At 39.4% G+C, this 26,033-nt stretch overlaps 1 protein-coding gene across 4 annotated transcripts in view; it reads right to left on the bottom strand.

Moving 5' to 3' along the window:
- Positions 1-26,033, bottom strand: part of sppl2b (signal peptide peptidase like 2B) — a 52,188-nt gene that overhangs the window by 13,505 nt on the left and 12,650 nt on the right. For all 4 annotated transcript variants that reach the window (XM_012966162.3, XM_012966156.3, XM_012966166.3 and 1 more), the window contains 9 exon segments: positions 20,209-20,298; positions 17,801-17,940; positions 15,312-15,457; positions 14,573-14,669; positions 14,283-14,399; positions 14,009-14,090; positions 9,439-9,513; positions 3,098-3,160; positions 255-354 (listed from right to left, as the gene is read on the bottom strand). In XM_012966162.3, the coding sequence (XP_012821616.2) occupies positions 255-354; positions 3,098-3,160; positions 9,439-9,513; positions 14,009-14,090; positions 14,283-14,399; positions 14,573-14,669; positions 15,312-15,457; positions 17,801-17,940; positions 20,209-20,298 (910 nt within the window).

The following is a 26,033-nucleotide window of genomic DNA, read 5'->3' as shown; positions in this document are numbered from 1 at the left end:
TAACTTACTTTCTTTCATTATGGCCTTTTACTGTTATTCTGGTTCACATTATGTACCCTGTGCCCTGTGGCAGCATACTATGCATGCTTAAAATCCTGGATAAAGAAGGAAGAGGAGGATCATGCCTGAAAACTGAAAAGATAATCATGAGCTGCTTTTGGTGATTTTAGCTGTAGCGGGATTCTAAAACCCATCTTTCTTAAAGGCTTTAGTTCACAAAACTCTGAGATAAGTAAGCTGGGTTGTCAACCTACCTGGTACCAAGATATCCCCAAAGCCCAAGAGAGAGAATGGTCTGTCACAGAGAGCTAGGGGCGAGGAATTTAACCTTGGCACTTTAAGGACCATTGGAAGCTGAAAGACATGTATTTGTTAACTATTATCATTAAGTACAGGGAACCAACTAACTAATCAAGAGATACAATCAAAAGAGCTTACAATAAAACTCAAAACATATCAATGAACAATTAAGGGTTAATTTATAAAATTCCATTCAGTTAAGTACTTGCTTCTACCTATGCACATCTATTGTACCATGTGAAAATATGCCATTAATGCATGTTATACAAAATAGGGTGGGAGGCACCTGGCCCAGACTGGAAATCTGTAGTTTCCAGCAAATGCCAGAGGGACTGTTTAAAGATGCCATAAACTGCCACTGTTTTGTGAGCCTGTGGGCGTTGTTTGGGCCTCTCAGTCTAGACCTGCAAGGCCAACAGATATCTGGAGCAAAGGTACCCTGTTCTTCATAATCACATTTGCTGTAATTTACACTTGACTTACTGAACAGGCATATGTTTTGCGCACGTATTATACAAGTTGCGTTGCAGGCAATTTTTTGCCCAAGTGCAGTTACTAAGACAGCTGGGCAAAATGTTGCATTGTGACAAAATATATACCATATTTTAACAACACAAGCCTTGTGTTCGAATAGCCTATATGGATCATGGAACCAAGGAGAAGCAGCCTGCCTTTAAACAGAAACACTTTCATCCCTTTAACTTTCTTTGGCACTTGGAGTTTGCCAGGTTGTTAAAGGAACAGTAACACAAAAATATTTAAATACCTTATAAGTCACAAAATATCTCTAATATAAGGTCTAGCCTTTCCCCCTTTGCCTTTTTTAAATGCTTCAAGTAGAGTTTTAGTGACGAACTGCTTCATAGCAGCACGGCGAAAAGGCGGCGGGTGCTTGAATTCCTGTGTGCACTGACCTGGAAGTTGTCACTTAAGCTTTTTATTAGCGTATGCAGTTTAAATTTATAATTGCAACATTACCCCCCACACTGTCTGAAGTAATAGAAACATAAATTTAAACTGCATACGCTGATAACAGGAATTCAAGCACCCATCGCCTTTTCGCCGTGCTGCTATGGAGCAGATCGTCACTAAAATTCTACATGAAGCATTTAAAAAACGGCAAGGGGGGAAGGTTAGACCTAGGGGCTGATTTACTAACCCACGAATCCGACCCGAATTGGAAAAGTTCCGACTTGAAAACGAACATTTTGCGACTTTTTCGTATGTTTTGCGATTTTTTCGGATTCTGTACGAATTTTTCGTTACCAATACGATTTTTGCGTAAAAACGCGAGTTTTTCGTATCCATTACGAAAGTTGCGTAAAAAGTTGCGCTTTTTTCGTAGCGTTAAAACTTACGCGAAAAATGCGCAACTTTTCGCGTAAGTTTTAACGCTACGCAAAATGCGCAACTTTTTACGCAACTTTCGTAATGGATAGGAAAACTCGCGTTTTTACGCAAAAATCGTATTGGTAACGAAAAATTCGTAAAGAATCCGAAAAAATCGCAAAACATACGAAAAAATCGCAAAGTACCGATCATTACGAAAAAAACGCAATCGGACTCCATTCGACCCGTTCGTGGGTAAGTAAATCAGCCCCTTAATGTTAGAGATGTTTTGTGACTTATAAGGTATTTAAATATTTTTGTGTTACTGTTCCTTTAAGAAAATTATTCAGCCTTGTGTTAGGTTTATTTTGTAAACATAGGCTTTTGAGCTAGTACAGTCTGCAACACATACATAACATGACGCTTAGACATTCATCTATATTGCAAGTGCTACTGATTTAGCCAAAACTGCTATATGCAGTAAAACTAAAAAACATAAAAAGGGAGATGATTTATTCACCTTCCCTACTACCATTGTTTTACTAGTGAATTATTTTTTGGAAGGGCATATACTTCTAAAATCAGGAGATTTTTGCCACACGTTTTGTATCATAAAATTGTTTGACCACTATACCCACATTAAGATAAATTCCACGTAGTCATACTAAGGGGCACATTTACAAAGGCACGAATGCTTGAGCGTTCATGCGAACGCTCAGAGCGTATTTTAGTCGATTTTTTCGGGCGTCCGGACAACTTTTTCGGACGCCGCAACGACTTTTTCGGACGCTTGCACGAAAAAATCGGAAAGGTTTTACCACTGTTTACAATTGTTCGGTCCGAAAATTTCGTGACTTTCGGATCACCAATACGATATTTTCGTGACTAATACGATTTTTTCGTAAGCATTTTCGTGAAATTTGCGATCTTCAGAAATTTTCGTTTCCAATCCGATTTTTTCCCATTCGCGATTCGGATTCGTGGATTAGTAAATGTGCCCCTAAGTATTTACCCCTGGTAATATATATCCTTTTTAGCTATTGGCAACCCCCTTACTGATTGCATTATGGGGGAAAATGTTTAACTAAATTTTAAATTAGCCTTGCATTGCTTCTCTCCACCACATGTTTTGGTTATTTTGCAGGAAAATAGTCTAAAACTTTCAAGCAGTTATGGCATTCCCAAACCCACTACTGTAATGGTAGTCTTGTGAAAATTGCACTGTTGTGTGCACTTGCAAAGAATTTCAAAAATACTTTATTTATAAAAAGCCATCACATTTACACAGCACTGTATAGAGATTTTTTCATCATTAAAGGAGAAATAAAGCTTATTAATAAATTGGTCTATACATGTTACACCATTTGATTTGGGCTTCTGTACCAGTTCAAGGCAATCAAAGTACATTAACAGTAAAGATCTTTCTCAATAAGGATTCCACCCATTCCAAATAATACTGGTTACTCACCTTTTCCTGGGTAGTAGAATTTGATGGCCCAGAGGCAACTTCCACCATGATGCTCTCCCCACGCTGAAGACAAGCGGACAAAAGGTCAAGAGTGGACAGAAAAGTAGTGCTGGACTATAATGCATTGAGTTGTTGTGATGCCACTTAGAAGAGTTTCCTAAATGTGAAGATCCTTTAATCAGCAGTTATATTCCCTTTTGTTTTGCAAACACAGATTCTATTTTACATTTTGTCTTTAATTTAACTGCTGAGTTTAATTAACTAGTCTTTCACTGAAGAAGAAGCATCCAAATGTATGACCACCTTCCATTCACTTAAATGCCAGACAGTACCAGAATTAAGTGTTTTAAGACTGAAACCATCACTAATGGTGTACTTTCAGTGATTTTGCAACAGGATACTGGAGGTAGTTACAAGCACTTCTCTGATAGCTACACAGCCAGCTGAAAAGACACCTGGAGCATTGTCAGCCAAACAGATACACTATACAGGTATGGGATCCCTTATCCAGAAAGTTCCAAATTAGGGGAAGGCGATCTCCCATAGACCCCATTATAAGCAAATAATTCTAATTTTTTTTTAAAACGATTTCTTTTTGCTCTGTAATAATAAAACAGTATCATGTACTTGATGCCAACTAAGATACAATAAATACTTATTGGAAGCAAAAGAATCCTATTGGGTTTATTTAACTGTGTAGCTCCAACTACACAGTGGTTGACACAGGATATGGTGCTTAAAGGGTTACACAAGATAAATGTAAACAAGGAACCTGGGCCCGATGGAATACACCCTCGGGTACTGAGAGAGCTAGGGTCAGAATTACAGTGGCCCTTGTTTCTGATATTCTCAGACTCGCTTTCATCAGGTATGGTACCTAGGGATTGGAAGAAGGCAAATGTCATTCCTATATTTAAAAAGGGAGTAAGATCTCAGCCTGGCAATTATAGGCCTGTAAATTTGACATCCGTGGTGGGCAAGTTATTTGAAAGCTTGTTAAGGGATCACATACAAAATTATGTACTGGAGAATGCCATTATGAGCAGTAATCAGCATGGCTTTATGAAGGACAGGTCATGTCAGACCAATTTAATTGCGTTTTATGAGGAGGTAAGTAAGAAGCTGGACAGTGGGGATGCAGTAGATATAATCTATTTGGATTTTGCCAAAGCATTTGATACCGTTCCCCACAAACGACTGCTTTCTAAACTAAGGTCTATTGGTCTTCGTGAAGTCATTTGCACATGGATAGAAAACTGGCTACAGGATCGGGTACAGAGGGTGGTTGTTAATGGTACATTCTCTACTTGGAATAAGGTTCTCAGTGGGGTCCCTCAGGGTTCTGTACTGAGTCCACTTTTGTTTAAATTGTTCATAAATGACTTAGGGGAGTATAAGTAATGTATCAATGTTTGCAGATGACACAAAACTCTGCAGACCAGTCAATTCTATCCAGGATGTGGCATCCTTGCAGCAGGATCTTGACCAACTGGCAATTTGGGCTGCTAAGTGGCAGAGGAGATTTAATGTGGATAAATGTAAGGTCATGCACCTGGCATCTAAAAATATGCAAGCCACTTATACCCTTAATGGGACTGCACTAGGCAAATCCATAATGGAGAAGGACCTTGGAGTCTTTGTAGATAATAAACTTGGCTGTAGCAAGCAATACCAGGCAGCAGCTTCAAGGGCAAACAGGGTTTTGAGCTGTATTAAAAGGGGTATAGATACATGGGAGGAGGGGGTTATTCTTCCCCTTTACAGAGCGCTGGTAAGGCCCCATCTAGAATATGCTGTCCAGTTCTGGTCTCCAGTGCTCAAACGAGACATTGAGTTAGAGAGGGTCCAGAGAAGGGCAACTAAGTTGGTAAAGGGTATGGAAAGTCTTAGTTATGGGGAAAGACTGGCCAAGTTGGGTCTGTTTACACTGGAGAAGAGGTGCTTAAGAGGTGACATGATAACTATGTATAAATATTTAAGGGGATCATATAATAACCTCTCTAATGCTTTATTTACCAGTAGGTTCTTCCAAAGGACACAAGGGGACCCACTCCGTTTAGAAGAAGGGAGGTTCCGTTTAAATATTCGGAAAGGATTTTTTACTGTGAGAGCTGTGAAGTTGTGGAATTCCCTCTCCGAATCAGTTGTGCTGGCTGATACATTATATAGCTTTAAGAAGGGACTGGATGGATTCTTAGCAAGTGAGGGTTATGGGAGATAGCTCTCAGTACAAGTGAGGGAATACAGGGTTATGGGAGATAGCTCTTAGTACAAGTTGATCCAGGGACTGGTCCGATTGCCATCTTGGAGTCATGAAGGAATTTTTTCCCCTCTGCTGCAAATTAATTAGAGAGGCTTCAGATGGGGTTTTTTGCCTTCCTCTGGATCAACTAGTAGTTAGGCAGGTTATATATAGGCATTGAGGTTCAACGTGATGGACGTATGTCTTTTTTCAACCCAACTTACTATGTTACAATGTAAATAATCTTTTAGAAAGATCTGGTGCTGGTAAGGCCTCATTTTAAAAAATTGAGTGCCGTGTTGGCCTCTCCAGTGCTCAAAAAGAACATTATTCAAACACAGCAACTAAATGAAGGTCTCAGGTAAAGTTGGGATTTTTTACAATGGAGAACAGGCACTGAAGGGGAAATAAGATTACAATATTAATATATAGAGAGCACAATAAACTGTGATCATTTATTCATCAGCAAATTCTCCCAGAGGATACAGGGCAATCCCTTGAGTTTAGGGAACAAATCTTAGGGAACAAAGCGCTCTTTTACAATAAGAGCTGTTAAGTTATGAAAAACTTTCCCTAAAGCAATTCTACTGACATTTGTATGGGATTCCTTATCCGGAAACCCGTTATCCAGAAAGCTCAGAATTACAGAAAGGCCATCTCCTATAGACTCCATTATAAGTAAATAATTCTTATTTTTAAAAATGATTTCCTTTTTCACTGTAATAATAAAAGAATACCATGTACTAAGATATAATGAATCCCTATTGGGGTCAAATCAGTCCTGTTGGGTTTAACTATTGTTTCAATAATTTTTTAGTAGACTTAAGGTATGGAAGTCCAAATTACAGAAAGACCCCTTATCCGGAAAACTCCAGGTCCCAAGCATTCTGGATAACAGGTCCTGTACAGGAACTGGATTCCTTTTAAGCAAGTAAGAAAATGCAGGATTACTGAAAGTAACAATAGAACAGTATATGTAACAGTACCTCTTACGTATTACCATAGTTCTACTACATTACATATGCTTCCAAACCCCCGTTTAAATTAAATAAACCCTCACTGTCTGTAAGCAGTGATGTAAAATACAAAATGCATACAAAAGCCACACACTGTGTATGATGAGCAGAATGTCATTTACTTTATTGCTTATAGACATGGGTCGGTTGTACAAAGGTACTGGTGTTTTCTCAGAAAGCATTTTACTGCCTGCATATAAAACACTATGTACTGTATGACATAGCCCTAAGTTTCAGTAACATTATTTAGAACTGTGATGTAGAATGTAAGCTCTTTTGGGCAGGGCCCTCTTCACCTCTTGTATCGGTTACTGATTGCTTTATATGTTACTCTGTATGTCCAATGTATGTAACCCACTTATTGTACAGCGCTGCGGAATATGTTGGCGCTTTATAAATAAATGTTAATGTTAATGTAATGATGTGCATATGTAATGCACATCAGAGGGCTGCATTAAATAAGCACTTTATATAGGGCAAAATTACCAAGCCAGTAAGTAAAAGTGGAGTGCGGATATACTAGTGTATATGAGCTAAAATGTGCAAAAATGTGCTGAAAAGCCTCGGCTTATACTCGAGTCGATATATGCTGCGCTGGCATTCGTCGCTCACACCCCCCCCTCTTGCGTGCACACCTTGATACTTAGTATGGCAGCTTCGATGGGAGCGCACACAGCAGGATGGCATAAACTTAAAGCAGAGAAAACCTGTTACAGGTAATCAGTTTCCCACTTTTAGAGGACCTGGCTGGATGAGAAGCCCAGGTGCCCTCAATGGTTTCATTCCATCACTCTAGAGCAGTGCTGTCCAACTTCTGTGGTACCGAGCGCCGATAATGGAAGCCAGTTTTGATCATTCCCCTTTTTTTTAACCCACACCCATGTTATCGCATGACCATATCCTGACGAAGGGAGGCTGTATCCCCCCAAAACGTTGATCAAGGTGGTCATAATAAATGGGGTAAGCTCCCCGACTGCATATGTATGTGTGTGCAGCTCCATTACAGAAACGTTCGATTGAGTTCGATTGAGGATAAGGACCTGCCAGTCCTGCGGAAGGCTTGCACCACTATTGCAGTGAGTATAGCAGCGACAGGTGTGTGGCTTTAACAAGTGTGATCGCATGACCACACCCATATTAATGGTGGTAGTACAAAAACCTGCCATACTCTGTATTCCCTACCCTGCCTGTGTGTGCCGTACTCTGCCTGCCCTATGCTGCCTGTGTGCCATAATCTGCCTGCCCTATGCTGCCTGTGTGTGCTATACTCTGCCTTCCCTACCCTGCCTATGTGCACCATACTGTCTTCCCTACCCTGCCTGTGTGCGCCATACTGTGCCTGCCCTATGCTGCCTGCATTTGCCATACTGTGCCTACCCTATGCTGCCTGTGTTTGCCATACTGTGCCTGCCCTATGCTGCTTGTGTGTGCCATACTGTGCCTGCCCTATGCTGCCTGTGTGCCATACTGTGCCTGCCCTATGCTGCCTGTGTGCCATACTGTGCCTGCCCTATGCTGCCTGTGTGTGCCATACTTTGCCTGCCCTATGCTGCCTGTGTGTGCCATACTCTGCCTGCCCTATGCTGCCTGTGTGTATGGCACATACAAGCAGCATAGGGCAGGCAAAGTATGGCACACACAGGCAGCATAGGGCATGCACAGGCAGCATACAGTGACACAATGCTGGCACTGCTCCTACAGTCTGCACAATAACTATATATTAAAAAACTTTTTAATTGCAGTACCACCTCAGTATATGTTCTTTTTATAGCGCAGGGTTTATTTGTGGGTTTCTACTGCTGTCTGAGGTGTGAACAGGTGAACAATGTGGGTGATTACAGTCTGAGCCTGAGGTGAACAATGTAGGTATTAAAAAGTGTGATCATCACAGGGGATTACATGTTTAACAATACAGGGGGATTACAGCCTGAATCTGAGGCGTGAGCAATGCAGGGGGCCAGTTAATCTCCATACTAATACCATTTAAATCTTACACAAAGGTAAGCCATCAAAGCAGCCAGACAGGTGGGGGGCCACGGGCTGCCAGTTGGACAGCACTGCTCTAGAGTGTCCATTCCGCACAGTACAGATTCCTTAGCATTCCCAAACTTGCCTGACCGTTAAAAAAAATCAAATAAAAAGGTAAAACAATGAAAACTATGAGGCAAACTTTTCTCACCCCCATCCAGAAGCCTGTTACTCTGAAGGATCTTTACCTAGAACTTCTGACAAGCAGCAGTTGAGAACACTGCTCTGATTGGTGGGAGATTCAGTGCTTTCCTCACAGTAGCTGCTTATCAGAAGTTCTAGGCATCGGGCACAGCCTTCCAGATGGGGGTGAGTAAAATTATTTTAAGCTCCAACTCCATGGTGTTTATGTATTTAACCTAGCCCCATAGTAAAACCTGCAGTGCCGTAACTCTTCAAGGCAGGAGGGTCAAATGGTCCTCCATCCACCTTTCCCTAATCTGCAGCTGCCAATATTATATATTTATGAAGAGTTCACAGGGGGTCATGCTGAATGTCCTTTTATTAACTATTTGATTATTGAAACTTAGCAGTAGCTGCTGCATTTCCCACCCTAGGCTTATACTCGAGTCAATAAGTTTTTCCAGTTTTCTTGGGTAAAATTAGGTAACTTGGCTTATATTTGGATGCAGCTTATACTAGAGTATAGACGGGAGAAAGGTCCTAACGAGGACCGAAACGTTGGTTTTAACAATATATCTGCAATAAAAAATTTTTTTGATGAAACATTGAAGGGTGTGCTGGCCACAGATGATTATTTTCTATGCATACATAATTTTGGCTAAGCACCCCGCAGAATATTGAGCCTTGGAGTGCGGACACCATTTGGATTGAAAATTATATATATATATATATATATATATATATATATATATAAATAAAATAGTTTTTTTTATTTTTTACAACAAAACATAGAATGGTATTCATTCAGGCACAAACCAATGTGTTCAAAATTAGAAAAAAAAACACAAATGCAGTTAGTTCAGGAATACTTTCAATGCTAAATTATGGGAGCAAACGCCCAGATCTTGTTTCCTAAGAAATCTAAGACTTACCTTGGTGAGGTACGGAGTGATGAAGACAAAGAACACATCATAAATAAAGAGCACAAATAAAAGCAAAGTGCAGCCCTGCAAAAGAGATATATAATAGATATAGGGAATTGGGTTGTAAACAAAATGAGATGAGAACAGCTATGCAAGAGATGTTGTTTAGAGCAATGGCACACTTCATCACTCACAGGAAACTGTTCACCCCCACAGGCAACAAAGCATAAGAATATACCTTTGATTACAGACTGCAGCAATTACTGCAGATAAACAAATTTAATTGCATAATTGCTCGAAAATGCAGGAAGCAGTGTTTTTCAGGAAAATATTTTAACTGCAGTGATTCTAGTGGGTCACAATGAAACAGTATTTTGGGTGCTTTGTTGTCTGCATGGAGTGCAATTTCTATTGGGTGACAAAGCACCCCGTGTTCCATTTGCCCCAAAGGGTGGAACAGAAAAATGTATTATTAGTTTTGAAAGATAGGAATATTTTAAAACTTAAGTCTTTTTATTTAAAATTCTTAAAAAACTTTAAACAGACCCCAGAATGACATACCTTTCTGCCTGCACTCAGTTGTTGTTTATAAATCATATGCCAAAAAAAAAATTATTTCAGCTTCTTCCTGGTCTTGCATAATTGTTCAAAAATGCAGGAGGTGGAGTTTTTGCAGGATTATGCTATTAAATATTTTACCTGCAGCGATTCTAGTGGGTCACAATGAAACAGTATTTTGGGTGCTTTGTTTCTAGTCCCATTTCTTCTTCTCTTTTTGATCAAAGTTGGTTAAAGACATGTCTACTGCCTACTACTAGGAAGTAGCTTAAATGAGCTGCAATTTTTAACTTGTGATTTAGAAACGACCTGAGACTGAATGGAGGAAGAAAGGTAGGCTATTTTGGGTACTAATTAAAGTAATTTTAAAGCTAAAACAACAACAAAATAATGTTACACAGAATATAAAACTAATAAATATTTCTAACATTAACCTTACTCTCACTTAACCCTTTAAGTGCCAGCAGAATTTGACATTTCAGTTCCCCTCAGTGCCAGACGTTTTGTAAACATTCGGTGCTCTCTCAATTTAGGGGCTTTTACTGGGGCAAGGGTTAAGTTTAGGTAGGCAAACTATATATTGTTTTTTTCAGGAGAACTTTCCAAAACATCCTGAGTTTTTGTGTATTTCCACTTCTGGAACAAGATTTAGAGCTTGAAATACAAAAAAAAAAGAAAAAATGCTATTTTTCATGATATAGGGATTTATACCAGAAACATATTTTATTTTAATGACAAAAATTCAACTGATTTGGAAAGCCTCATGTCTCCCGAACGTGCCAATACCGGACATGTATAGTTTTATGGAGATTTCTGACTTCTAAGATCAAAAACTCCCAGCAGTAAATTACCAAATTTTCAAAGCATTACAGCAGAATATGGCATACTTTAGATTTCAAAGCCAAAAATCCTGGAACATTAGGTTTACCCCAGGAAACCATATATTTTTGATTCTATTAAAAATTACGAAAATCCTAAAAAATCGCTTCAAATCTTCCACGTTCAAGCACATATCTCCCACATAACATTAGGTACCAAGAAAACACACCCTAAATCTGAAAGCCAAGGGTCCACTCAACAGTTTGATGCCCATTGTGCATAGGATCACTGAATTATCTGGCATTTAGAGACCCCAAAAGGAAATTAGTGCATACAAAGTGTATACGCTGCAATATAAGCTAACGGCATGTGCATTATGTGCCAAAAGACCCTAGAAAACTATACATTTTCCGAAAGTACAAATTCTGACAAAACAAAAATGGGTAAATACATCATTCTACTGCAAACTACTAAACTATAAAGTTATGCTAAACAGAACGGTTTTTATGACATTTCTAAAAATTGTCACAAAATTTACCTCATTATGTACCCCCACATTTTGTAACGTATCAACATAAAACATTCTAAATATGAACGCCAGGGATTTACTGAACAGTTTGATGCCCTATATGCATAGATTTACCAAACTATGTGGTGTACAGGGGCACCCAAATAAAAATAGTGCATATGAATTTTCCCATAAGACGCTCTGGCTCGTGCAAAATTTTGCACCCCGTATGTGTATTATGTGCCATAAGACCCCCTAACAGTACGGACACCCTAGAAAACCATATATTTTCTGAAAGTACACATTCTGACAAAACAAAAATGGGTAAATACAACTTTCTACTGCAAACTACCAAACTACAAAGTTATGCTAAACAAAATGGTTTTTATGACATTACTGAAAATCGTCACAAAGCTTGCATTTTACCTCATTATGTACCCCCACATTTTGTAACATATCAACATAAAACTTTCTAAATATGAACGCCAGGGCTCTACTGAACAGTTTGATGCCCTATATGCATATACTGGCCAAACTACGTGCCGTACAGGGGCACCCAAATAAAAATAGTGCATATGAATTTTCACATAAGACGCTTCAGCTCATGCAGTTTTTGCACCCGGTGTGTGTATTATGACCCCCTAACAGACCCTAGAAAACCAAAAATTTTTACCGAAAGTACACATTTTGACAAAACAAAAATGGGTAAATACATCTTTATACTGCAAACTACCAAACTACACAGCTATGCTAAACAGAATGGTTTTTGTGACATTTCTGAAAGCGTGCATGTTGCCCCATTATGTACCCCACATTTAGTAACATACCAACATAAAACACTAAGTATGAACGCCAGGGGTCTCCTGAACAGTTTGATGCCCAATATGAATAGATTTACCAAACTATGTGGGGTACAGAGGAAGCCAGATTGACATACAGCAGACAAAATGTCCATGTGCAAAGACAAGTAACAAAGAACAATGTGAAATGCAATAAAATTGCTAAAAATAAAAAAATAAAAAAATCACTAAAATAAATGTTTTTGTTTTGCCTAGTAATAGCTGCGGTCAGAATAACAGTTTGAGTATTTTGGCTTGGACAAATAAGTTATACAGACAAAGTTAAGCGAACAACAACTATGCATAACTGAAAGCGCAATAAAATGGCTAAAAATGCAATAAAATACCTAAAAATGCACCAAAATTACAGAAAATGTAGTAAAAACACCAAAATAATACACAAAAGGTATTGCGCAGTGCGGTTAGCGAATACGCTATCCGCAATGGCAATAAAACATTTTTTTCAGGCAAGAATAAAAACGATTCGATAAAAAAAAAAAATACAAAATTACAGTGTGTGTGTGTACACTAGGCAAAATGTGTTGTGTGCATGTGTGTGAAAGTAAGTGTGAGTGCTCTAAGTGCTGTGAATGTGTGACACCCCCCAACCCCCCCTCCCAAAATGTATGGGTTTGTGTGTAAGTATAAGTGTGCATTAGTGTAATAAGTGTGAGATTGTGTGAGATGTGTTTGTGTGTGTGTGTATTTGGCACTTACTTGGGCAGAAGAAGCTGGAGATCGCAAGTGGAAGAGAGGAGAGACACAGGAGACAGGCAGCTGCAGTTGGGTCTGAGTGGGCGGTGCAGGAAGGAAGGGGGAGCTGGGGAAGGGAGAGGCAGTGCTGTGAAAGCCACGTGCATTGCAGGCTTTTGCTATGGGGCCCCTGGACAATCGCGCCCCAAGGGCCACTCGTGTGCTCGTTGCCTAGGGGCTGGGGAACGAGTGGAGAGCAAAGGAGCAGCTTGAAAAGCCGCTCCTCTGCTCCCAAACCCGGAAGTGCAGCAGGACGTATAATCTATGTCCTGTGGCACTTAGGTACTTTTATACACAGGACGTAGATTCTACGTCCTGTGGCACTTAAAGGGTTAACTGTGGTAAAAAAAAAAAAAAAAAAAATCTCAGCTGTAAATGCTTAAAGACTTTAGTTGTATATGCTGAAAAAAGACTTGTCAGCAACAAACATATACAAACCTAACCATTTTTAAATCTAATTACCAGGGTGGCCAGTAATCAACAAAGCCTGGAGGACCAGTAAGTGAAGCTTTAGGGCTCTGGCACACGGGGAGACTAGTCGCCCGCAACAAATCTCCCTTGCCGCGGGTGACTAATCTCCCCGAAATACCATCCCACCATGTGCCAGAGCCCTTAGACACACAGAGCTACTTAAGCAGCTACTTAACAATAATAGGAGTCGCTGGTAGAAAACTGTATCAACATTAACTTCCTTTCATATAGTTTGCATTTGATTACAACAATTTTATTCACCTTCTCCACAGGTGGTTAGTTCTAACATACGAAAAGGAGGCAAACGGTTTCATTCCTCTACTTGAATTTTTGCCACCTATACTAGGCTTAAACAAGACTCAAATCTCATCCATTTTAGAGAGTAAAGGTGCAGCTTAACAAAGAATGTTGTCTTGTCAGAAATACATTTTAAAACAATGTTGTTGAAAAAGATAGCACCTTGTCAATCATCTAGATAAATATTCTACAGTGTAGAAACATTTTACATAAAATGCTTCCGAGTAGGGATTATTTTTGTTTAGGTTGTTCCTGCATTACACATATTTCAGATAAGCCAGCTAAGGTTACAAAATGCCCAGAATAAATAGCAGTTGATATATCTCAAAAATACCTTAAATGTGGGCATTCTGATTGTCTTCAGCATGTAGAGGCAAAATGCTATTCCAAGTATATCTTGAAGAACCCAGGCCCACCTAAAAGAAATGCATTCTGTGTGATAATGAAATCAGTTCCTCTAGTAACTGTGTATAGCATCTTATTTCAAAAAGTTATTAAGAAGGCAATAAATCTGGGCGATAAAAACTCTCGTACCTTTGTGTCTTACTTTTTTATTTTAAGGCGTGAGTGACACAAATTACTTTTGCTGCATTAACAAGAATACTTACTGATCTTCATTTCTGTATACTCCCCAGATAACACTGACCACAATACAGAAAGCAGCCAGCAGTAGCTTCCAAAAAGGCGGTCGCTTGTGAAAGTAAGGCAGGTTATTATCTGGCACCCTTTAAAAAAACACAAACAAACATTGCTTATTACAGAACAGGAGTTTTAATTTTTGATCCATACACTTAGGAATATATATATATATATATATATATGGGAGATGTAGCATTGGGAATTCTGACTGAAGGCAGACACATTAGTCCCACAAAGCGTGTAAGCCTTAGACCCTCACCTGCATTTTCCAAAAGGAAATCTGCGGACAAATGGAGACAGACAACTATATAGACCAATCGATGCAGCAAGGCAAAATATTCCAATGATCACATACACTGCAAAAAGAGAGATTTATATCAATTATATTTTGCAAAACGTATATGAATATACAATTTTGGGGTGATGGACTTAAAGCAAATGTAAAGGTTTAATCATTGGGGGGTTCCAAAATGTGATTATAATGCTGACCTGATACTCAGGACCATTGCTCCTGCTTGCCAAAAACTGGGTGCATCTATGTTCCAGTCTGGGCAAGCACATAAACAGCAGAGTGAAAGCTGAACTTAGATGCAAAAAGTCAGCTTCTTCACTCTACTAACCATGCACCTTCCATGGCCTGGAGAAAAGAAGATTGAGGCGAATAATGTTCTACAGTGCAGTTTTCTGCTTACAGGTGTGCAAAGTACCAGATAAAAGATTATAATCATGGGAGGGTACTAACATTTTGTAGGGAAATCAGTTCAGTGAAAAAGGGTGGGCATTTTTAAGGCCGGTCAAGGTAAGATTTTTTTTTTTTGAAAATCCCTACAACTACAAAAGGGTCATTATTTCACAGCCATGTGTTTGCCTATTATTAACTATGTTAATATCTAAGAGGTACAATGAGTGAAATGTAAATTAATACATAGACAAAGTTATATGACCATCGATAATTAAATATACATTAAAGAACTAAAATCATAGGTTTTGCTACATACCTAAGTGATCGTAAAAGTAATACAGCAAAATCAGCATTGAGCAACACATAACCACAAATACACAGATCATTATAGGGGTAACATCCACAGTCTCATCATCTTGCTTTTTATCTGATCCATCATCTCTCTTGTGCTTCATGTACCTTCTGAAATATAGCAAGAAAGAATGTGTTAGTCTACAACAAACAAAAAGGCTGCCAACAGGGATGGACCTCAAATGTCATAAGATGCTCCTTGAAAATACATCAGTTAAGCCAATGGTGTGTGTTCAGAATTGTGTATAATACACACACTTCAAATTAATAGTTTTATACTAGACTGTCTGTAAAATTAAAGTGTAATTATTTAGGTACCACATCAATACTTATTTTAATTTTAATGTATTTTACTAAAAATAAATTTTCACTTTAGTTTTATTTACATCTATGCATAGATGCCTGCCTTCATGACAAGTACTGTTTTTAGACTGTGTTAGCAGCTGAAGGTACCTTAATAATGTCACTGCCTTCAGCAGAACAGTGTAGCAGTAAGCCGGCATAGAAAATAAATATGGTGATTATGGTTTACACTCAGCACTAACAGTTATAAACCAACTGTCCTGCTGAAGTGAAGCTGACTCAGGTTGCCTGCCTGCCTTTGGAATTGTTTAGGTATGGCCAGGTGTCCTGGAGACACCCATATGTAATAAACGAAAACAAAACATTTTTCTTTGACAAACATACATGGGAAAAAAAATATACTCAATCAGTATGTAAAATATCCCCTTCAAGTATAAGCTATTGTAACCACTATCTAAATTAACCACCTACAATATGTACAGTGATGATTATATAGTGAATAAAGTACCCCCTTATTGTCAAATATAAGGATATTACACATAAGTCACAAAGGAGATCTATCACCGTGAGGCCAAGTGCTCTTATACAGCAGGGACATATTGAACACATGAAGAAAAGGATGTACAAAAAAAACATGGAAAGCCAAGAAACCTGCTGAAATCAGTAATCCTGCCCCCTATTAGTGCTTATTAATATCAGCTGGTTTAGTCCTAATTGATGGCCTATAAAATGGTTTCTCATTACCAAAGTATCACACAAGAAGAATTTCATGATGAGTAAAAGCAAAGAGCTCTCTCAAGATCTTTGCAACCTTATTGTTGCAAAACATACTGATGGCATTGGTTACAGACATATTTTTATGCCTCTGAATGTTCAAATGACCACCGTTGGGGCCATAATCCAGAAGTAGAAAGAACATCATCAAGATTTCTGACAGAGGAGTCAGTCCAAGAGCCAAGAGTTGTACAAGAGCCAATGAGAGCTTCAGCAAGACCTTGAATTAGCAGGTGCAGTTGTTTCAAAGAAAAAATAAGTAATGCACTCAACAGACATGGCCTCCATGCACGCTCACGGTGCACTGCTGAAGAAAAAGCATGTTGAAGCTTGTTTAAACTAAGCCAATAAAATTCTGGGAGAATATAGCCTGGTCAGATGAGACGAAAATTAAACTCTTTGGATGTCATTGCACACACCATGTTTGGAGAAAAAATGGCACTGCATATCACCCCAAAAACATCATACCAACAGTGACATTTGGAGGTGGAAACATCAGTGTGTGGGGCTGTTTTTCAGCATATGGTACTGGCAGATTTCATATAATTGAAGAAAGGATGAATGGAATCTGATCTGCTGCCATCAACCAGTATGCTAATGGACTTATTTGTTTTAATTTTAGCAACATTAATATATTTACAGAGAAAAGCATTGAATTTTACAATGCTTATTTTCCCTGCTGTTTATGTCATGGAACTTTGAGGTGACTTAATATTCTCATATTTTATAACAAGGGGCACATTATTTATTATAATACAAAGTTTCAGTGAGTATTGCTGCACAAGGTCTTTTATAGCAATAAGAAATCATTACACATTAAGTAAAAAGGTTTACAATCACAGTTAGTTGTAGTGATTATTCTTTATAGAGGCAGCAAGATTTTTTTTAATTTTTTTTAAACTTTATGCAATAGTACATGTGCTGAACATACATTTACCGAAGTAGGAAAATACATGTTTTTTATTTTTTGCACTAAACAGAGCAAGACCTAAAATAAAAGTAAAGACACATTCTACTTTCTGGTTCATACAAGCAGAATTTAAAATATATCATAAGTCTACTGAGAAGCCCTTTGTATAATAAGCTGCTGCATATTACATGGCCTAACAGGTTGCAGTCAGGGGAAAGGTATGATTTGTTTACATGGAGGGCTTCTTACTGAACTGCTGAAGGTATCGATTTTGCCTATACAAACTGAAAGTAGAATGTGACTTTACTTTGATCTTCGGACTTTGCCCTGTTTAGTGCAAAAAAATTACAAAAAAAACACATACATAACCCCCACCAACAGGTAAAAAAAGTATGTTCAGTGCAAGCCCTACTCATTGAACTAGTATTAAAAAAGGGGGGTACTGCTGCCTCCTGAGTGACCCTTACTTTTTAACATCACGGCTTCCTGCCCAATAACCACCAACTGCAACAGTTCCAACAGCCATCAAAAAGATAATGACCATGTTGTAGTCCAGCACAGGTTCATTTGGTGCATACATAGCCACTTTCACAGACTTTCCAAATGTCTGGAATAAAGCAAAAAAAAAATTTATAACATAAAGAACAAGTAAAGTAAAAAATTGAAAGACAGTATATTACACATTTAAATATATATTCTAAGAGCAAATATAAAATAAAAGGATCAGATACTGCAGACATGGATTTTCAACATTCTTAAAGGAGAAAGACAGGTAAAAACTAAAGTACGCTTTATCAGAAAGGTCTATGTAAATACACCCATAAGCACTCACAGAAATGCTGCACTGAAAAAAAGATTTGTTGCGTCTGTAATCTCTGTGACAGAGACACGCAGCTCTCTGTTCTCTGCTGCTCCCCCCTCCCTCAAGAATACTACGAGCTCCCCCCCCCTTAAGAATGTTGATCTGAGCCAATCAGCAGAAAGCTGACTCATAGTCTTACAAACTGAGCATGTTCACTGGGTCTGGGTGTCTGTCCAGGACTGAGGCATTATGGGAACTTTCTTGACACAGCTCAGTCTTTTTTCTTCCTGGCTTCTGATCTTCTGAACAGGTGAAATATGGGGAGACTTAAGGGCACTATTGAGACAACTGAAGGTATGCCTGCAGCTTGAGATTAACTCTTTACTAGCCTTTCCTTCTCCTTTAAGGAAACAATACTTTCTCTGGTAAAGAGACTATTTTTTACAGTACATTTACTGTGACTGCATACTCCTTTCAACATTCATTCAATGAACAAGGCATGCACTGAACATACATATTGCGTATTGCTTTTACTTAGGAAATATCTGTGGTATGTTATTTTTTTAACTAAACGGGTTAAAATTTAAAATAAAAACCAAAGTGACATTCTGTTTTCTGGTTCTAAAAAAGCCTATGCATAATAAGCTGCTCTTTATATAAAAAAATAACAGACCTTATCTGGGGTAAGTGAGTGATTTAGTTATACAGAGGGTTTCTCAGTGGACTGCTAATTTGTTTGACCTTGCTCATTGGGACCAAACTGTAGATATTCTTGACAACCCAAAATAATTTATTTTGAATTAATTCTGCACCTTATTTAATTAATACTGACTAGCAGAACATTTCCCTTTACAAAGCAGGCTCCTGAAGACCCATCATAAACAGCACAGGGTCCCAACCCACAGGTTAAGAATCAGTGTGCTACTTGAATAAATACCAGGATATTGCTGGCTGTAAGCCATATGTATATAAAATATTTATGCTTTCCACAGATCTGATGTCTCCATGAGTGTACTTTCTACTTTGAAGAATGGTAGGCTGGTATGTTACTCTGATGCGTAGCCTGTGAGCTTTGATAAATAGACTGAAAATAGTAGACCGAAAGCCTGCTTATCAGGTCTGCGGTGAATCAGTAAATCTTAACAAAGAGCACCATAAATCTAGAACCAAGACCAGAAAATAAGGATATGCTTCAAAAGAAATGTTTTCTGTAAAGGGGCCAATTTATCAAGCATGACTGCAGTCACAGATCCCGTGTACTCTTAGCGGAGTAAAGTGGCATCTATCAGCCATAATTAAGAGGGAACAGAATTTTACAAAGGGTTTGAATGGCCCCCTGATGCAACTACCACTGTAAAATGCCCATAAAAAATTAGGTGTATAAGTCACACATCCATGTTTAATTAGTGTATCCTGATGTGTTCTCTTGTCAATGGTGTTTCCCACTGAAATATGTTACCTGATCTACTCTGTTTTTAAAGTGGACTGGCCACCCTAAAAAAACATAATTCCAAATTGTTTTTTATTGTGTTTGTGCAGCAAAATAATCTTTACTACACCATATAAATTATTTAAATCTGGTTTCCTTTAGTCTTGAAATTACACAATTAAGCAAGCAGGGAAGCACCGTTTTGTGAACACTATTACTAATGCAGACTTTGCATCATCCCGGCCATCTTTGTCAGTAAAAGTTAATGGCCTATGCTTAAGGTGACAGGTAGTGAAGTCATAGGGGCAGTGACTTCACAGGGTGTAGAGCTGTATGTCAAAAGGATGGGAATGGGAGATGAACAGGTAGATGAACGCTTCAGGGAAGGATGGGGAACTACAAATTTACAGGCAAGTACACTGGTGCTTAATTTGTGATACTAGCTCTGTCCCTAGGTGATGATTTACCACCCACATAGCTCACTGTTCATCAACCAGTCAGCCTATTAGTCCCTTAATTTCCAATCCTACCTAATAGAGAATTTAACAATTAGCAGCAAAAAGTGTATCAATCCGATACTGTGAGGCTGAATAAACCCTCATTATGGATGACAAGTCATGTGTCTAGTTTTGCCGGCTACTTACTTTGCCAATATCCAGCATGTCACTGTAGCTAAGGAGAGCCACAGGAATATCTATTTCTTCAAACTGACTCTGATTACCCCCTGGTGGTACCTAAAAAAACAAAAATTAAAAGCATCATTACGCAAAAAAGAAATAAAAGTACGATTTAGAGTAGGGATGCACAGAATCCCGGATTCGGTTCAGGATTCAGGCCGAATCCAGCCTTTTTTTTTTATGGATTTGGTTTCGGCCGAATCCACGGTCCCAGCCGAACCGAATCCAAATTAGCACAAATTAGCATATGCATTCGGAAAGGGTTAAAATTTAGGGGGGGGGTTCTTTGCTGCACACTGCAAATTTTAGCCCTTCCCAATCCTAATTAGCATATGCTAATTAGGATTCGGCTCGGGATTCAGCAGGGTGGGTTCGGTGCATCCCTAATTTAGAGGTTAATATGTGCCATGCACCACATGATTTTTGCCACATCGCTAAATTTTAGCTTACTTCCTTTAGTATTTTATTAACATCAGATAGAAATATTAAAGTAATAAATCATTCATGCTGCAAATAATGGTATAATTTGGCTGGGCAATTGCCAGAACACAACTAAACAGAAGTGCAGATATATTTTGTAGACCAGGGGTCTCAAACTCACGGCCCGCGGGCCATTTGCGGCCCTCCATACAATATTTTGTGGCCCGCACCAAGGGGAGCTGGCGCAGAAGTCGGGCTCCGTCGGCAGAAGTGCCCCAGAGCCCCCAAAAAGCCGCTCCTGGTAACTTTAAGAGCCAAATTTCCGGTTTTTAAACCGGAAATTCGGCTCTTCTAGTGCAGAGAGCGCAATTGCGCTCTCTGCACTAGCGATGTCACCGCCGGCATCTAGGAGTGTCAGTATTGTAAGCGCTTCCGGGCCAGCGTCGCGTCCCTCGTAAGCCACGCCTGCTGTTTTCTCTCTGTATGTTGTGGGAGTACAGTCCCTGCCTAGCGTCAAATTTGGATCTGCTGAATCTGTCCCTGCTGATCTGTCTGAAGCCTGTGGTTGCGCGTTCGCCTCTGGTATGATTCAAGGGACCATTTCTGTCACATTTGAGGTAGGTGCCTGTTTCCTCTGTGGATGAATATTGGGAATGCTGGGAGTTGTAGTTCGGTCGCAGTAGCTCCTGCTTAGCAGCTAATTGTGCACACAGAACGTTGTGCCTTGCATTATATCCCTTGAAAGCCAATTAGAATTAGAACAGACACAAGGGAGAGAAGTTTAGTACAGAATTAGATTTTGTCATACTTCATCATGACTTCATCAAAGCCTGCAGTGAAGAGAAAGATTGATGATGAGCACAGACAATTTCAGGAAAAGTGGGAGATGCAGTATTTCTTTGTTGAGCACAGGGGCATCCCCACATGTCTTATTTGCACAGAGAAAGTTGCAGTGCACAAGGAATACAACTTGAAACGCCATTATTCCACTAAACATGCTGAGGAATGTGCAAAATATCAAGGGGATGAGAGAGCCAAGCGGGTTGCCAGTCTTAAAGCATGTCTAATGAGGCAACAAGATTTCTTCAAGAAAGCAACCAAAGAGAATGTTGCATCAGTCCAAGCTAGTTACATGGTTAGTGAGATGATTGCTAAGGCAGGGAAACCATTCACAGAAGGAGAGTTTGTTAAAAAATGTTACAGGTTGCAAGTATTATCTGTCCAGAAAAGAAAGGTCAGTTTAGCAAAATCAGTCTTTCTGCCAACACTGTGGCAGAGCGCATTTCTGACATGTCAAGTGACATTTATCATCAACTGTGTGAGAAAGCCAAATGTTTTGATGCATACTCAGTTGCTCTTGACGAGAGCACAGACATAACAGGCACTGCTCAGCTCACAATTTATGTCCGTGGTGTTGATTGCAATTTTGAATTGATGGAGGAGCTGCTCACAATAATTCCAATGCATGGCCAGACCACCGCTAATGAGATATTTCATCATCTGTGTGATGCCATTGAGAATGCAGGTTTGCCATGGAAGAGGTTTGTTGGAATAATAACTGACGGAGCGCCATCGATGACAGGGAGGAAAAATGGACTAGTGGCACTTGTTAAAAAAAAACTTGAAGAGGAGGGTGTAGAAGAGGAGGCGATTGCTCTTCACTGCATTATCCATCAGCAGGCCCTTTGCAGCAAATGCCTGCCTTGTGACAATGTGATGTCTGTTGTTGTGAAATGCGTCAACCAAATCAGATCCAGGGGCTTAACCCACAGGAGGTTCCGTGCTTTTTTAGAGGAAATGGGGTTAGAATATGGAGATGTGCTCTATTTCACCGAGGTACGTTGGCTCAGCAGGGGAAATGTCCTGAAAAGATTTTTTGAGTTGAGAGAAGAAGTGAAAGCCTTCATGGAGAAGAATGGGAAGGCTGTTTCTGAGTTGAGTGATCACAAATGGCTCATGGACTTAGCTTTTCTTGTTGACATCACACAAAGGCTGAATGTACTAAACAAGATGTTACAAGGCCAGGGGCAGCTCGTCAGTGCTGCCTATGACAACGTCAGAGCATTCTCCACAAAACTTGTGTTATGGAAATCCCAGCTCTCTCAGACAAACCTTTGCCATTTCCCAGCATGCAAGGAACTTGTGGATGCAGGCATACCATTCAGTGGTGAGAAATATGTTGATGCTATTTTTAAGCTAGAGAAAGAATTTGATCACAGATTTGCAGACTTCAAAACGCACAGAGCCACTTTCCAAATTTTTGTGGACCCCCTTTCCTTTGATGTGCAAGATGCCCCTCCTGTGCTTCAAATGGAGCTCATTGACCTGCAATGCAACTCTGATATCAAAGCCAAGTTCAGGGAGATGAGTGGAAAAGCAGACACGCATGTGCAATTTTTGAGAGAATTGCCCCCCAGCTTCCCCGAATGTTCAAGCGCACCATGTGCCTTTTTGGGAGCACATATTTGTGTGAAAAGTTATTCTCCACCTTGAACTTCAATAAGTCAAAGTACAGGTCTAGACTTAATGATGATCATCTTCAAGCCATACTGAGGGTCTCAACTGCTTCCTCTCTAAAGCCAAATGTGGTTCAGATTTGTGAGAAGAAGCGCTGTCAAGTCTCTGGCAGCAAGGAGTAGGCAAAAGATGCCATGTTCAGAAGAACTGTTCATGATCTTCACTCAATGTTCTATTCATGTTCAGGACACTTCATGTTCAGAAGAAATAATTAAAACTGTTAATAATGACATTTGAGTACTTTTTTTTGTGAAATCCCTTATGCGGAACAGCCTCATCCTGACTTTGCCTCCTGCGGCCCCCAGGTAAATTGAGTTTGAGCCCCCTGTTGTAGACAACCAGTAAAAAAAATCTTATGGAATAAACACACAAAACATTTAGTTTCAGCTCCTAACAACTATGTAAAGCGAAGATTAAAGGAGAAAGAAAGGTAAAAACTAAGTAAGCTTTATCAGAAAGGTCTATGTAAATACAGCCATAAGCACTCACAGAAATGCTGCACTGACTTCTCTTCAATAGCCAGCACAAAACAGCATGCACTCGTGCTGGCTACTGAAGTTGAATCTCCCCATGCTGCGGGTCTGGGGCATGGCAGCCGGGTCACCAAAAGGAAGCAGTGAGTGAATATTATTCAATTGGGTGAGCGTGAGCGCTAATTGAAATATTAATCAGTTTCTTATTTGTAGTGGGAAGGACTGTGAGCCCCCGAACAAGCAAATAGTACAGGCACTGACTTCTCTGTCAAAAGATCTGTTGGGTCTATAATTCCTGTGCCAGAGACACACAGCTCTCTGCTCTCACCCCTCTCCTGCTCCCCCCTCCCTCAAGAATGCTAAGAAATCACTCCCCCCTCATAGGAATGTGGATCTGAGCCAATTAGCAGTAAGCTGACCCATAATCTTACAAACTGAGCATGTACACTTGGTCTCGGTCTAGGAGTGAGGCATTATGGGAACTTTCTTTACACAGCTCAGCGTTTTTCTTCCTGTTTGGCTTCTGATCATCTGAACAGGTGAAATATGGGGAGACTTAAGGGCACTATTGAGACAACTGAAGGTATGCTTGAGATTAACTCTTTATTAGCCTTTCCTTCTCCTTTAAAAAAGGCTCTAGTCTACAACAACCTGGCCCTTGAGCACAATAACACTGGACATAGAACTGTGTTATGTTCAGATACAGCTAAAGCATTTTTTGTACATTCTAATGTGAGATTCTGGCACCAGGAATGAAACTTTTTTTTTATATCTGCATGAGCTTTATAATGTTGCCATAAAAGTTATTGCCATACAAGTTATTACATTACCTAAATGATCCTCCATATTCCTTTATGAGGGGGCTGCCATATTTGTGCAGCAGGAGTCATTTAACATTAGAAGCTGTCAGTATCTGTCAGTATCACTTTAATATGGATTCAGAGCTTGATTCCAAGCCTGAATTTAAGGAATTATAACACAGCCCAAAGGGAAGGGTTTTGGTAATGGCCTACTCTTATACATTGTTACACTTGTGCCTAAGACAAGCCAGATGTCCTATTTCTCCATTCCTTTTGCTCTAGCTGTTAAGCCATTAGCTATATATATCAGAGACTGTCTTGCTAAAAAAAAAAAATTCTGCTTTTGTATCTCATTAACCCAGAAGGTGCTCTGAAGTCATGGTTGAAACTAAATTAAAATCAGTAATCTTTTCTATTGATCCAATGCCTCCAGTGGATAACCCACTGCTTCAGGTGATGCATTCATTTAAACACCCGAGGATTATTATACATAGGAACTGCAAAAAGTTTAAAGATGCTAACTTTAGAAAAACAAGATTTACTACCAAATAAAGGCTGATAGTGTGCATAGAGGCTAGCTAATGGCCAATCCTAGACCTTATTTGGCACCTCCATAAACTTTTATGATGTTGCTCTCCAAGTCTTTTTACATTTGACTGTGGCTCACGAGTGAGAAAGGTTGGGGACCTCTGCCGCCCTACCAGATATAGGACTCTTTCATATGTTTTTTCTACTCAAATCCCCCCCCCCCACTATATGCTCCCTGTGCAAGTGAACGCCATTGTATGCAAATCTTCTGGGAACAATATCACCCTTACCATTTATTTTAAAATCCTCCAAACCCCTGCAAGGCGAGGTGGTCTTGAATTGCCTAACCTTAAACTTTTTGGCCAGTCAGTTCAAAGCACTAGCCAAACTTCTATACTGAAGGCCATCCTGTATTACATCACGACTGCTTTGATGCTCACTGGCAATTCTAGTCAAGGTGGACACCCATTTGGGGGAACATATATTTACTGAATTGTAAAGTACGGCAATTAGTAGATGAGCTGCATTTGAAATAAAACACTTAGATATGATACATATGGTACTGTAGTTAATGAGGAACTAAAAAACAGTTACAGGCACTAAGGGAGAACCACCATTTGTCAGTGTTCTTTGAGTACTTATAACTCAGACATGCATTTCAGACTCAGTTTCTTAATTGGCCAATACTAATATCTGAAATCAAGTTCCTCAACTGGGTATATCTTACTCCCTATAGAGTGCCCAAATTGTACACACAAACCTCCGATGTGTGCTCAAAGTACATGTGTTTAGAGACTCATCCAACAATTTTGGAGGGGAGCACTAAATTATACTAAAAGACTTTGGATCTTTCAAATATCCTAAAGTCTGCTTCTGTATTGTGGAAGATACAGGACTGAAATAATGTGCTAAACTTGAATACATCAGTTACTCTACTCTGCCAAAAGAAGCCACCTTAGTTGAAGGTAATTTGGGCTAAAAAGGTTACAAAGCAAAATAAATCTACAAGTTTAACTGTATAATGTAAATTGATTTATGACTCCTATTAGCTACT

The sequence above is a fragment of the Xenopus tropicalis genome, chromosome 1, assembly GCF_000004195.4.
Source record: "Xenopus tropicalis strain Nigerian chromosome 1, UCB_Xtro_10.0, whole genome shotgun sequence".
Taxonomy (NCBI): Eukaryota; Metazoa; Chordata; class Amphibia; order Anura; family Pipidae; genus Xenopus; species Xenopus tropicalis.
The sequence above is the reverse complement of the archived record's forward strand: the minus strand, read 5'-3'. Positions and strand labels throughout refer to the sequence as shown.